This window comes from Ostrea edulis, chromosome 4 (genome assembly GCF_947568905.1).
Source record: "Ostrea edulis chromosome 4, xbOstEdul1.1, whole genome shotgun sequence".
NCBI lineage: Eukaryota > Metazoa > Mollusca > Bivalvia > Ostreida > Ostreidae > Ostrea > Ostrea edulis.
This window is the reverse complement of record NC_079167.1, coordinates 55287947-55303511: the sequence shown is the minus strand read 5'-3', so window position 1 is coordinate 55303511 and position 15565 is coordinate 55287947. Positions and strand designations below refer to the sequence as shown.

At 34.5% G+C, this 15565-nt stretch overlaps 1 protein-coding gene across 18 annotated transcripts in view; it reads left to right on the top strand.

Moving 5' to 3' along the window:
* The window catches only part of LOC125669600 (prostaglandin E2 receptor EP4 subtype-like), a 48867-nt gene that overhangs the window by 21943 nt on the left and 11359 nt on the right, over nt 1-15565 (top strand). For 12 of the 18 annotated variants that reach the window (XM_048904230.2, XM_048904219.2, XM_048904215.2 and 9 more), the window contains 2 exons: nt 8909-8992; nt 9140-10311. In XM_048904230.2, coding sequence (XP_048760187.1) covers nt 9460-10311 — 852 coding nt within the window. In that variant the 5' untranslated portion in view covers nt 8909-8992; nt 9140-9459. Of the gene's footprint in view, nt 1-4157; nt 4273-7394; nt 7503-8908; nt 8993-9139; nt 10312-15565 lie in introns of all 18 variants that reach the window. The other 6 variants (XM_048904227.2, XM_048904226.2, XM_048904225.2 and 3 more) reach the window with 2 other exon arrangements.

Sequence of the window (15565 nt, the reverse complement as noted above, 5' to 3'; positions counted from 1 at the left end):
GTGACAGGGGGAGTCGTGAACCTTTGCTCAATAACTGGTTAACTGGTGTGTATAAGGTTCATATTTCGACCAATTTATTTAATTAAGATCTTCCGTAACAACGGAAGACCTACTGATTGTGCTGGTTAAGATTATTCTTATTATTCTTTTTTTCTTTCTTTTTCCTAGACGCTAACTTTAAGCTTCATATCTCGCTCATTTCTGCATGGATTTTGCTCAAATTTTCAGGGTTTATAACCTTTACAAAACAATTTTAAAATCATGTACTACATTTCACAAATTCCCTTCTGTTCACAAGTTGTTTCCCTTTGATTGAAATTTTAGGGGCTTTGGTTTCCAGACAAAGGCTCCGAGACTGTATAAGCTTGAGCAGAAAATGCATTGAAAATGAAAAGTAGGAGCATTGTAGTTGTGCACATCGTTTTTGGTTTTTTGATTACAACGTTCGAAATGGTGGTTGACAGGGTTTAAAAATTAGGACGCCTAAAGGAGCAAAAAATTACACATATTTTCCTTTGTATCTTTTAAACTAAAACTATTTTGTTAAGACATGTAGAACAAAAGTTGTGCAACCTGTTAAGAGCTTTCTTTTGATATTCCTAAATAGGGCCTGGCTCCTTCAATGAGGTATCTGGGGATCTTCAAAGTTTTCGCTTTATAACTAAAAAACGGTAAATATTTCGATATGGCTTTCGCTGGAAAAGTTGTTCTTTAACATCTTATTGATCTCATAAACATAATATTTTGCTCGAGTATTTTGTTATATATGAGTAAAAAGCTTGACCCGCAAACAGGTAACCGTATCATTAGGTAGGTGAAGGGGGGAAATATGCGCATAACTTAAATAAACTTGCTTTAATTGATAAATCTGACTTCATGAAATGCTAATATTCTTTTGAAATAAGGTTTTAATGTGATCTATGGTTCCTTTAAAAATCATCTATCGACAACTTTCTTTTTTTTTTTTATTTGGTAGCTTTAATATAAACAATTGTTCCAAAGAAAAAAAGAGGAAAATGTTATCTCTTCTACGTTTGTTACTAAAACAACGATATATTTAATTGAAGAAACAAACCTTCAAGCATAGAATAATTCAATCATTAACTACACGCATCTTACATACACCGCGGGGTTTGTTTTTGTTTACAATTACGTAACCGCCCCGAGGAACCATCGCATATGAACCAGGGCATGTACACAAAGTAAACATTGTCGTCCTAACTATAACACAGAATGTTTCGTTTTTTATCATATTGGATTTTTTGAATAATTTAGTTTTTCCGGGGATGTAAATACTTGCGTATACGTCCCTGGTCTTACGTTTGATTTGTTTTAAATTCAAAACTCTAGAGCATTGAGTCAGACATCAATTTTAAAATCTGCAATTTAATATACAGTTCGTTTCTCAATCATGTCTAATTGAATGTGTGTTTAATATCGGAGATTCATCGCTGCTGTACTAGCGATTAGTGATTTCACACTACTTTAACTGAACACACAAGCTTTACTCAAATTCTTCGTTGTGAAAAAGAAAATGGATACATTTTACAAACATAACGAATTATTTCTGAACATGTTTTGAAATCAATAGGTTATAATCATGATTAAACCAAATCTAAACATGCATATAGAATATTCAGAAACCCATGGCCGACCAGTCTCATTTCAAATGATATGACTTTGATTAAACATTGATTCAGAACTCCTGGTCCAAATTATGTAACTTCGGCACGTGCCCCTGGCGTGAAATTCATACGCGACTTATGTGCGCACTGTGTACATAATATACCTACATGTATTTACGCAGATAGATATTAAAGTTTAATAAAATATTCAAGATTTGAGAGCAATTTATTTGATTTGTATGTATAAATAATTCAAACTCGATGAATTATTCTCTTCAGTCTGAATATTATGCTATCATAATTTTGTTGTATGATAAAATATTGGTAACAGCAATAAACCTTTATTGTATGTCCTGAGCCATAAATTTCATAAATTCAAATAGTAATTTTTTGTTCGTTATTGGGACTGAAAAGTTAATGCTGAAAGAATTTAATCCCACACACGCGCGCCTCAAAAGACTGATTCGTGGAATGAGATCATACACGCATATACTTGAGTAGTATAAATTCATTAAACACCTTACGATAAAAATTTATAGTACACCTTTATTCAAAGTTCAAGGTTTTTATATCACACAGCTCCTACGGAAACCTCTCGTTGCTTTGCAACGAGCTTTGCTCTAGTTCTTTTTATTTTTTATTTGTTTCTTTTTTGCTTAAAGTCAAAGAAAGTTACATTTACTTGTGAAGCTAAAGACTGTAAATTATTCTGTGCAATATTATTTTTAAGGTCTTCCGTAACAACGGAAGACCTTCTACTGATTGTGCTGGTTAAGATTATTCTTATTATTCGTTTTTTCTTCTTTTTCCTAGACGCTAACTTTGAAGCTTCATATCTCGCTCATTTATCCATGGATTTTGCTCAAATTTTCAGGGTTTATAACCTTTACAAAACAATTTTAGAATAATGTACTACATTTCAGAAATTCCCTTCTGTTCACGAGTTATTCCCCTTTGAATGAAATTTTAGGGGCTTTGGTTTCCAGACAAAGGCTCCGAGACTGTATAAGCTTGAGCAGAAAATGCATTGAAAATGAAAAGTAGGAGCAGTTGTGCACATCGTTTTTGGTTTTTTGCTTACAGCGTTCGAAATGGTGGTTGACAGGGTTAAAAAATTAGGACGCCTAAAGGAGCAAAAAATTACACATATTTTCCTTTGTATCTTTTAAACTAAAAATATTTTGTTAAGACGTGTAGAACAAAAGTTGTGCAAACTGTTAAGAGCTTTCTTTTGATATCCCTAAAAAGGGGCTAGCCCCTTAAATTAGGGATCTGGGGATCTTCAAAAAAGGTAAATATTTCGATATGGCTTTCGCTGGAAAAGTTGTTCTTTAGCATCTTATTGATCTCATAAACATAATATTTTGCTCGAGTATTGTGTTATATATGAGAAAAAAGCTTGACCCGCAAACAGGTAACCGTATCATTAGGTAGGTGAAGGGGGGAAAATATATGTATAACTTACTTCGGCACGTGCCCCTGGCGTGAAATTCATACGCGACTTATGTGCGCACTGTGTACATAATATACTTACATGTATTTACGCAGATAGATATTAAAGTTTAATAAAATATTCAAGATTTGAGAGCAATTTATTTGATTTGTATGTATAAATAATTCAAACTCGATGAATTATTCTCTTCAGTCTGAATATTATGCTATCATAATTTTGTTGTATGATAAAATATTGGTAACAGCTATAAACCTTTATTGCATGTCCTGAACCATAAATTTCAGAAATTTAAATAGTAATTTTTTGTTCATTATTGGGACTGAAAAGTTAAATGCTGAAAGAATTTAATCCCACAAACACGCGCGCCTCAAAAGACTGATTCGTGGAATGAGATCATACACGCATGTACTTGAGTAGTATAAATTTATTAAACACCTAACGATAAAAATTTATAGTACACCTTTATCGCTTCATTTCAATGATATATATTAAATTCTCAAACTATTTCATAAGTACACACGAGAAGTCAGAATCGTAAGCGGAGCCAAACTACTTATATCGTTACAGTACTTATCTTCCTGTCACAGTACAATTGATTATTTTCTTTCTAAAAACTTATCTTGTATTCGTCTTTTGTAAAATCACTGGATAAGTATTTCAAATAATTTTTCTCGGGGTGATGTTACGTATAACATATCAAGATGGAATGTAGGCGAAAATTAGATCCCACACACACATACTCATGTACAGTTCCTGTATTTTCATGTTAACTAGGCTGCATTAGGACCTGACCCAAGGACATGTGGTCAAGTTTAAGGTTTTTATGTCACACAGTTCCGACGGAAGACCTCTCGTTGCTTTGCAACGAGCTTGGCTCTAGTTCCAATTGTATTTGGATATGTTTTTGTTTGCTTGTATGTTGAATTATGCCCCATTCGTATATTGTTTATGCCCCATTCAAGAATATTTCACTTGTGTTGAGACGTCCAATGTACAATACAAACTAGTCCATTGAATGAAACGTGAAGATAACGAACAGTGATTAATCTCAAAACTCCTATAAGCAATTCATAATATAGGTAGTTGGGCAAGCACGGACCCCTGGACACACCAGTGGTGGGATCAGGTGCCAAGGAGGAGTAAGCATCCCCTGTCGACCGGTCACACTCGCCGTGAGCCCTATACTTTGATCAGGTAAACGGAGTTATTCGTAGTCATAATCAGTGTGCCAAGGACGGTCTAACAATCGGTATGAAACATGTCAGACTACCGGTACATTTGACCCAATGATAGGTTCTATTTGCAAATTAGATCGTTATATCGACCATAGAATTTGCGAAATGATGACTTTAAAGGAAACTTTCGAAACCCCTGTACCATCAACTTGTTTGTCATTAGCTTGCCTCGATTTAAAAACTGACCATACGCAGAACAAGCTCTTGCGTATCGAATCAGTTGAGAGATATAAACACCATATGCAGGTGATAATGAAATATTGCTACATAAATATGGTAAGTCGACGATGGACAAGATGAAATTTGAAATTTTGTTTCACGGGGGCATTTTTGGGGGGTAAAATTAAAAAATCGAAACGACTTCACTAATATTATTTTCAACTTCACCTGTACGTTTATTTTCCTTACAAATGTATGGTCTACTGCGTGGTTCAGTGGATAAGGTCGCCGAATTTAATAGGTAAAGATATGTTTGTTTTTAAACGACCGGGTTGGAATCCCTCACGAACACAATTTTTTTTTCAAATTACCTTTTCCATGTAGATTTTTTTTCTTAATTGAAACACACTTCTAGTTTTATAAATGTTTCAGGTCAAATCTCTGTTTATTACAATGTGCCGAGTTTGAAATATGCTTCCAATCTGGACACTGTTTAGTTTTTTAATGGAATTCGCAACAAACACACCGAATACAGCATGCAATACCTGCGTTTTAATAGTCAAGGTTGCTAACGAGAACTCGTATTTTTTGTGAGTGAAAGGTGTTTACAAAGGCATAATATGGTGTCTTTCACGAAAAACCGTTGTGAACTTTGCAAAGCTTAGAAAGAAAATCTTTAAGGCCAAACAAGGTAAATAACCGTTAAACAGTTTGAGTGGATAAGATGTTTTGTATTCCAGAATCATATTGCTATGGTAAATTAATGTTTTCAGGTGCATGTACATATAATTTCGTTGAACTTTATTAATGCGTATTAAACTTCCCATATTTTGTTTGTGGTCAGAGTCATGTACAGTTGCTAACTGTTGGTTGTAGAAAATAATACATAGAGTATAAGAGCTTTTAGACTGTAGTATTATATATAGAATATTGAATATTTGATGCACTCGTAACATGTTATCGTATACATTGTATCTGATACTTAGAAGGGGAAAAACACAATTTAATTTTCACGATTTCAAAACTTATGTTTATACTACATTTATAATGTATTGACACATAAAATGTATTAGGCTTACCCTTAGTACTGGGGAATCCTGTAGGTATTTAAATGACAAATACGCAATAAGAGTATAAATATGGAAGAAGGTCAGTTCTACGTTACGAGTGCTGGCACCGAGCTCCGATTAGGGAAAATTCCCGCTTCGGTGCAACACCCTCTTTTAATATCTTTTCGTTATATAATCCGTGAAACCCTGACCCATGGGTCATGAATTACAATATGACTACAACCTTCATTCCTCATTATAATTTCGACATTGCATTATTTGCTTTGCTGATACCTAGAAGCAGAGAAGACAATTTTTAGATATTTCAGTACTTTGATTAGATATTTCAGTGCTTTCATCGTTTTTGTCTCTCCACCGGAATGAAAGCCTCGACGCTTCTCGAAGCCTAAGTTGGTGTTCTCATTAATCGAAGAATATGGCAAAGGTTCAGACTAATCAAGTACATCGCTTTTGTATTCCAGAAATCTTTAAAAGAAATATTTTCAGAAACATTGGTGCATTTTCACTTTTATAGTTGAACGTTAATGCATCGTATAAAAAGCAGTTAAATAGGTATAATAAATTTGATGTAGCCTCAAAACCGAGCAAATTGTATTGTTTAGGTAACCCCGAACATCAGGAATTTAATATAGCAGCGATTATCTGTTTTATTTTCTATTTGCTCTCAGAAAGACGAACTGTGATTCAATTACACGCTGTGTCTAGAGTTCTAGTTTTTTTGCAATATACTCCACTGAGAAAACTATTTCTGGAGACTTTGAAATAAAAGTAAGGTTATTAATTCCATCCGGAAAAACTAAAATGTTGCCCTGAATTATGTGGCTATCTTTCGGGAAACGAGAGAGAAATTGACATAGTGGCATCCGCACTGTCAATTAGATTCAAGTGTTAATGGACAAAAAATGTGCGGGTGGTATAGAGTGTTTTGGGAAAATAATGAGTCTGATATTTAGTTCCCATTGATTTAATAAGTTAACCCGATAATCTGTGATCGATAATGTTTGCTTATCTTTTGAGTCATATGATTTTCAACTGACATCGTTGCATCGAGGTTCGAGTGTGTAAATAATAGAAAATTGGAAACTCATCGTATCTTATCTCGAAAAAAGCAATGATAAAAATTATTGAAAAATGATTACCTAAGATTGTCGATAGTTCCTGCGTATTTCAAATATATTCTTGACAAACAGAGCATGTGTAATATGGTATTCTATAAAAAACAATGTTTATTTAGCGGCAATACAACCAGAGCGTGTGTAATATGGTATTCTATAAAAAACAATGTTTATTTAGCGCAATACAAACAGAGCATGTGTAATATGGTATTCTATAAAAAACAATGTTTATTTAGCGGCAATACAACCAAAACGTGTGCATGTTATTTCGTTTATGTATTTGTGAAACCGGTGACGCATATCATCTCTTTGACAGCATATCATTAATACCATCTGCCCATTGTGTTTTAAACAAATTGATTTTACTGGGCTTTATTTCCAGCTATGTGAATAAGACCAGCCTCCCTGCAAATGTACATTTTACATTGATTTTGGAATTTGAAAGTGCATTACATTGTATGCATGCATCTGGTAATACACAGTCTGCATTTGTGATATACACAAAGTAAAGTGAAACACTATTTCAAAAATAAGAAAACCGCCAAAGTAGGAACTTTAAAGTTGTATGGTCCAAATTTCGACAATTATTTCCGCCTTGTAAAAACGCTGTTAAATCATCGCATGTACGTATTTATGAGGCTGTACGGCATATCATACATTACTTGTTTTAACCAGAATTATTTGATTTTAAATCGGTGTTTAAAAACAACCGTCACTCGGCCATTTCAATTTTCAAGTTACAGACACGTGACCAGATCATCGATGATCCTATCTGTGTGAAAGGATGGATGTTGTTACTACAGTACCGTTCACTCACAACGATGGACGACAACCAATTGCAATAGGTCAACTGAGTAAACTCATGTGACCTAAAACAAATTAATTTGCTTTAAAGTAGTTATTTTCGAAAATTATACATGGACATCGTATCATACAGCTTTAACAGTATCTGCTGTGGTAACCTACGTGGTCCATAAAACATGAAAGTATCAAAAGTTTAATGATGAAACTATATTAGTTCTACGGCCCAATAAAATGGGAATCTCACTAGTTATACATGTACTACATTGTAATTCATATCGTTTATTCAACAGAAAATCTGTTAGGAAACTTTCTCAACGACGAAACTAGAACCCGAATTCCACCCCCAAAAACTTTACATTTGTAATCAAGTTCGCATGATAAACAATTGTATTAAATAAACGTCCAAATGAAAGGTGAAGATAACGAACAGTGATCAATCCCATAACTCTTATATGCAATACAAAATAGAGAGTTGGGCAAACACGGACTCCTGGTGGATATACCAGAGGTGGGATCAGGTGTCTAGGTGGAGTACGCATCCCCTGTCGACCGGTCACACCCGCCGTGAGCCCCACATCGTGATCAGGCAAACGGAGTTATCCGTAGTCAAAATCATTCAGATCGATTTATTTTACAAATACATGTTGAGTTGATTTATTGATACGAAAGCAGATTAGTAGATATACAGTGGAACACTGGAGAAGATAGCAATCTCGTAAGATCATCTGTTAGTTACATTGTAGAATGGGATTTTTCTCGCAATCGTGGGATACATGAAAACAGTAAGAGAAAAAACAACACATAATTCCGAAAGAACTATACAGTAATTACGAAAAAAATTGAAAGATGTGATTTACAATCTTTAAAATGTGTTTTCATAGGTAGACACAGGTAGAGAGACAGACAGATAATAGATACCCCGGAGAATATATAAATAGTACGACATTTTACATGTAACTAATATTCTTGAAGGGAGCTAGATTTTTCTTTTGATCGGAAGATTGGGGGTATAGATTTTTGTCTGTCGGCAAATCTTCAACCTCGGCCATAACTTTTGAAGGCTTTCATATTTCACACATGTATTCCTTGTGACAAGACCTATCTTTTCGTACCAACATTTTTTACCTCATGGCCTTCACCTTGGAGTTTGGCCACATGGGGATATTTGGGTTATCCCTTTAGGAAAATTCAATATCGTAATATTGCTTTTCTCTCTACCTTTCTTTATAATTTCTTTGTCCATAAATATTCGTACATCAGAATAAGCCATCACTTATTTTACGTGTCTTAGAAATAAGAAAAGAATATTTAGTAACGATGATTTATAAAATAAAGTGATCTGTGTAACATTTTTAACACGTACATGTATTGATAAGCATTGAAAAGAACAGTATAACAAGTTTAGAGGAAATATGGGAGTTTCATTAATTATATTTACTATTTACAGTCAAGAGCCTCTACGTCAGTATTTACTTTGGACGGGTTTAACTAGTCCCCAGTGGCTAAGACACCAGCATACAAAGAGTGAACGGTGAATATATAGCAAGCAAGAACATTCATTCACAAATAATCAATTTTTCATGTAACAATCGTATCCACAGTCATATGATTAATTTGTTCATATACTGAAATACTGAGTGTCATAAAACCACCCAGCAAATTCAATTTGTTTTTGCAGATGTATTCAATGGCAGAAACACGGTAGATATTAGTATTGGAAGCTTCACGTCGGATTAGCAGATATATCATTAAGGACAATTGTTACCGCCCTCACTGATTACCCACCTTTGTTTTGTGAGCAAACATTTATTAAGCAACACGCCGCCCCGCGCCAGAAACAACCAAGATTCTATCATCAACACAAAATCAATGCACCCTGCGCATGTCACAAAACGTTGCCATGATTTTGTAATCATGCGACATTAGGAGCATGATTCTCCTCCTTTGAACTCTGGATTGGAGTAAAAAGATATTCTTTTTTTTTTAAAGCAGGAAACTATGAGTCTTGTGTGCGGGTTTTCCGGACACATTGACCGAAATGAAACAGATACCTCAAATTGTTCAACGAATTGTTCTACTCCAAACTGGGTGAGAACGGCTCTCATGAGCTGGATCAGTACGAAAAATGTAGTGAATTCTGGAGTGATGTTTGCCTGTGGTTTCTTTGGGAATTTGTTAGCTTTAATTGTGTTGATAAGGTCTAGTAAGGAACAGCGACGGACGATTTTCTACCGTTTGGTTGCTGGACTGACCATCACAGATTTAATCGGCACCACCATGACCTCCCCTGTCGTGATTACAGTGTACGTAAAGAGACAGTGGGTAGGGGGCGACTTCCTGTGTTCTTACTTTGGATTTATAATGATCATGGCGGGTTTCTCCACAATGACAATCGTATGTGCTATGTCTATAGAACGGATATTGTGCATAAGACACCCATATGTTTATTATACCCGTTTATCGAAGAAGCACGCCACCATTATTTTAGTATCGTGTTGGGTAACGTCTGGCATTATAGCTTCCTTGCCTCTTTTAGGATTTGGGGAAATTGTCAGAAAATACCCAGGAACATGGTGTTATTTTGACTATTACTCGAAAGAGCCGATCCATATAGTATTTAACTATTTCATCAGTATCTTAGCCATGAGTATTATCATTGTCACCATTTCCTGTAATTTGACAGTCATTTACACGATTCTAAAAAGCAGACGGAAACAGGGAATACTCCGGAAAGAGGATGGCACTTCACGTTCCATCCATGGAGCCAGCAAGCGTTACGCAGAATGTCAGATGCTGATTCTTTTGGTAGGGATCACCATCGTTTTCAGTGCCTGCTACACTCCGCTTTACGTACGTATGTCTCTTAATGAGTTTATTTCTTTATCAAATCTATATCACCAGCGTCTATTCATTTTTCAGACTGTCTGTAACGATTTGTTAAACTGTCAATTTAGGCAAAGTCTCATTATCAAGCGCAAGAAATTTTGAAATTGTTACCGTGTGGTCAAGGAGCAATTTCCCCTAATTCTCTGCATGCTATATGAAGCAATTAACTTCCTATACGATAGGCTAACTTTGTCTACTGAGAGTATTCCCTACTGTCTTTTATTATATTCTCATTCTGAAATTCAATATAATTGAATACGTAATTACTATTTGAGCACCTTTGCCAACGTGCAATGGCTTGTTACTCGACTGAAACACGAGCAGTCACTAGTGTACATTTACCGGCTAAAAAATCAAACACTCGGGGCATGCAAGCTCGCGTTCACGTACGACGTTCAGACTGAGTTAAATATCCAACGTATAATGATCGATCAAACAATTGAAATAGTTCAATGGATTGTTCGTTTACCATTAAACACCATATTAATCTAGGTACATACTCTTATTAAAAAGATATATATTGACACTACTGACATCCATGTGTAAATATTTCTTCAAAGTTTTCAGAAAAAATAGTGCAAACATGCGAATTTAAAGATTCATTTAAAAGGAAATTTTAGGCGGCGCATACATGTAGGTAAAAGAAACTTTTAAAAATATATTTTATTTTCATTTTGTTTAAAATAATGTCTTTTCAAGCGAGCATGTAATAAAATCTTTTTAAAATAAATTCTTGAAAATGTATACTTATACAATGATCATAAAAGATTAAAAATACGAAATTCTTGAAAATGTATACTTATACAATGATCATAAAAGATTAAAAATACGATGTATTAAGCCATCTATAAATTCATATTTCAGTATGCAATCCAGTATTCAAAGCGAGCGATTGTATTCTACTTCAAAGCATGTAGTTTAAGTCCATGCATATACTTTTAGATACATTCATATAGGTATCATAACAAAAGTATAACATATGATCATTCCAGAACATTTAGTATTCGAGTTTGTAGTATTTGACTTTTTGAATACTCTCATTATCTCCCACACGATTTGGCTTCCACACTACTACATCTATTTATACTAGACAAAACACTGCACAAAGGGTGCACAACTGACAAGTTGCTTTCCATTTAAGGACTTATCTTTGTATACCGTTGACAAATGTTGATGAGATTTAATAGATCACATCAATGGCAAATGCGAAAAAAATGTATAAATTCAGTGGTTTTATTCAGCCAAGTAATAATTTATTAAAATATCCGAATGTTTTGAGTTTCGGAATTGGTGTGGCCTTATGTTAATTTTCATCGTAAAACTGGGAAAAAAAATTGAAAATATTTCCCGTTCAGGTAAAGTATTGAATTTTTCAAATGACGATCAATTTAAGAAAAATATTTGAATTATTCACGAAAGCACTTGTTTCATAATTTATTTCTCCTTTAGTGCAAACAGTTTTGATATACGACTAATCCTAGATAAAAAAAGATGTTTCCCCTTTCAACCGAACCGGAACTATAACTCTTTAACGTTTTTTTTAATTCTTCAAAATCACGTTTCATTATATATTTGATAACCAAGTCAATGGGATGGGTGACTTTGAGTTACCGTATATGGACGTATACTGGATTCCAAAACTCAATAAAACCCCTTATAAGCCATGCTACATTGCAGGTTCCAGTAAATGCTCATCCAATCTCTTATCGTCGCTCCTCACTAAAATTTTAACTGCTGTGAAGGAGAAACTTTAAAAGTAAAAGTACTCTGATTGATTGATTGATTGAATATTATTTTACGTCCAATTCGAAAATATTTCACTCATATGGAGACGTCACCACTGCCGGTGAAGTTGATATTTAAAATAGGATGCTGGATTACATCATTGGCAATGTCCACATGGTCTTTGGAGATTAGGTATTTCAACAATCTGTTGGACTTACCATGGGCACAATTTGTGCTCCTTTATTAGCCGGCCTGTTTTTCTCTCTCGTTATTTCATGAGGCAAAATTTAGTCAAAAGCTTCTTCATAAGAAAAAGAAATCTTTTGAATTGCTGTAGCATTTAACTCGACATTTGATACATCGACGAAGTTTTATCTTTTAACAACATTCATTTTCATTCATATATCAATTCGATATATCTCAGTGAACTTGAAACGAATGAAACCATAACGTCTTCCATATTTGTTTTATATTTGGATATTTAACGGAACATAGAAGTTAACGGCAAACTAACAACTGAACTTCAGCTTCTCCACCGTCAATTTCCCTTCTTTATGTATTAACATTATTCAATTATAACCTGCACATGGTGTTTATGTCTTTCAAGTGATTAGATAGGCGAGAGCATCTTGTGGGTATCATTATAATTTTTTTAAAATCAGGACAGGCTTCCGGCAAATAAGATGATGTTACAGTGTTTTGAACAGTCTCCTTTTAAAGCCAAATTTCGCAAAATTCTATGGTCATCATAATGATAATTTTTGCAAATACAAACTGTTATTGGGTCGAATGCTCCGTTCACCTCATGAAGATATTGGGCTCATGGCGGGTGTGTTCGGTCAACAGGGGGTGCTTACTCCGTTTCGGCACCTGATATCGCCTCTGGTGTTTCCTGGGTCCATGTTTGCTCTACTCTGAATTTTGTATTCTTTATAGGATTTATGAAATTGATCAATGTTCTTTATCTCCACTTCACTTTTTCACATACTAGAATTAAGATAGAATGTATGTCGTGCCATCATTCCAAACCTAAGTAAGATAATTTGTTCAGTTACATTTTTTAATCCCCAGTGCTTTACTTTTGCGCACATTTTCGCAAAGGTTTGATGACCCGAAAATAAGTTTCTCCTGCATTATTTTGTATATGAACGTAGTAATGAAGAAAATGCAGTCTTTGAGAAAAGTGTGTATTGGTTATAAATCCTATAATACGATATCATAAAAAAGTCTCAAGAAAAATAATTATTTAATTATGTATCCGGTATGCACAATCGTAACATCGCAAGATTTCATTATTGTTCTATTGATAATTTTTCTGTCAATGTATAAAATGTGTGAAATAATGTCATTGATTTCCCAAATACCAGCGTATAGGTTTCATTGCTTATTCTACCAATTAATCATTAATACCTTAATATAAGGCAACAGCTGTCCACTAATGGGGTCCCTTGGCTCTAATTAAGCAAATATAAAAAAGCAGTATAAGTAGGTCAATTCAAATAAGTTTAGTCACATTTGGTCTATCAAATAAAATCATTTTACCAATGTTTGCAGTAAATGTTCTCAGAGTAAATCCATTTTATGGCCTGACCTTGCTGAGAACGACATTGACGAGTTCAGTAAAATGAAGGAAACAATAAGCGTAGCAATATATATGTACATGTATTAAACAGTGTATTGAAATCTTTAGTATTTAAATAATTATTTCATGAATTGATCAACAGCATTAAAATGCTACACAATCATCTAAAATATCCAATGCAGGGTATATCTATTAAATTATCTAAGCAATGCATTATCAATGAAATGTGAAGATAACGGACAGTGATCAATCTCATAACTCCTAAGCAATACAAAATAGAGAGTTGTGCAAACATGGACCCTTGGACACACCAGAGGTGGGATCAGGTGCCTAGGAGGAGTAAGCATCCCCTATCGACCGAACACACCCGCCGTGAGCCCTGAATCCCAATTAGGTAAACGGAGTTATCCGTAGTCAAAATCAGTGTGCCAAGAACGACCTAACAATCGATATGACACACGTCAGACAGCATTTGGCCCAATGGTAGATTGTATTGACGAACTAGATCGTTATAACGACCATAGAATTTGCGAAATGCTGACTTTAAAGGAAACTTTTGAAATCCCTGTACCATCAACTCGTTTGTCAGTAGATTGCCTCGATTTAAAAAGCTGACTATACGCAGAACAAGCTCTTGCGTATCGAATCAGTTGAGAGATATAAACATCATATGCTGGTGATAATGGAATATTGCTACATACATATGGGAAGTTGACAATGGAGAAGCTGAAATCATCCCGTTTGTAATACAGTTGAGTTGTGAGTTTGCCGTTAATGTCTACTTTCAATAAAATATCTAAGTATGAAGCAGGAGTGAATGACTCTGTGGTGTCTTTTATTTCGAGCTCACAGGGATATATCGAATCGACATATGAATGAAAGTTATTATTGTTAATAGACAAAACGTCGTCGATATATCTAAATGCCGAATTGAAGGCCACAGCAAGAGATTTGTTCTTCTCATGTAGAAGATTTTGAATAAATTCTGCTTCGTATGAATATAGAAACAGGTCAGTTAACAAAGGAACACAATTTGTTGGAAGACCCACGAAGATATTGTCAATGATCTAGCATATTTTTTATTTCAACATCAGAGTACTTGTGCGCGGAATCAAAGTGGTGTTTAACAAAGTAAGTTTTTGGATGACTGATCACAAGATATGAATATTTCCTTGTTCCATTCTTGTTGAAGAAGCAACTATCTATGAGGTCAAAACGTCTAGTCTTTGATTTATCGTGAGGAATGGTCGTGTATAGTGTTGAAAAGTCATAGGTTTTGATGTTATTGATTTGGGAAAAGTTTTGCGATTTCAAGTTTACTAAAAGTTCTTTAGAATTTTTTAGAATCCACATTTGATTAACACCACTTCTGGCATATGTAGTCGCACACCGTGTCCAATCCTATGGTGGTATGCTTGACTTTGGCATACGACCCTAACCTTGACTGAAATGATGCTTTGACCATACAGTTAACCAAATGTGAAGTTTATACCCAGTGATCTTCCATCTCGGTTTACAACATATGAAAACCTTGCAGTATCATGAAGTTGACAACGAAGATCTCCTATACTGTGATATTGATGACATGCAAGGTGAAGATAACGAACAGTGATCAATCTCATAACTCCTATAAGCAATACAAAATATCATTCTTTGCCGGAAATTAACCCGTCTTCAATTATAATCGTCATTCTAACTTACAAGACAGCTAAATACTTGATATTAATCAAGGAAAGGGCAAGCTAAACATGTGAGGTCATGTCTAAATTTTGATGAAAAATTTGTAAGGTCAAGGTATATTAAGGTTAATCTTATCACTGTCGTACATTACTTGGCTGTGTTGGAAACATTTGTTAGAAAAAAACCTGTTTCTTACATATTTCAACTTATTCATCTCTGTCTTCAGCACCT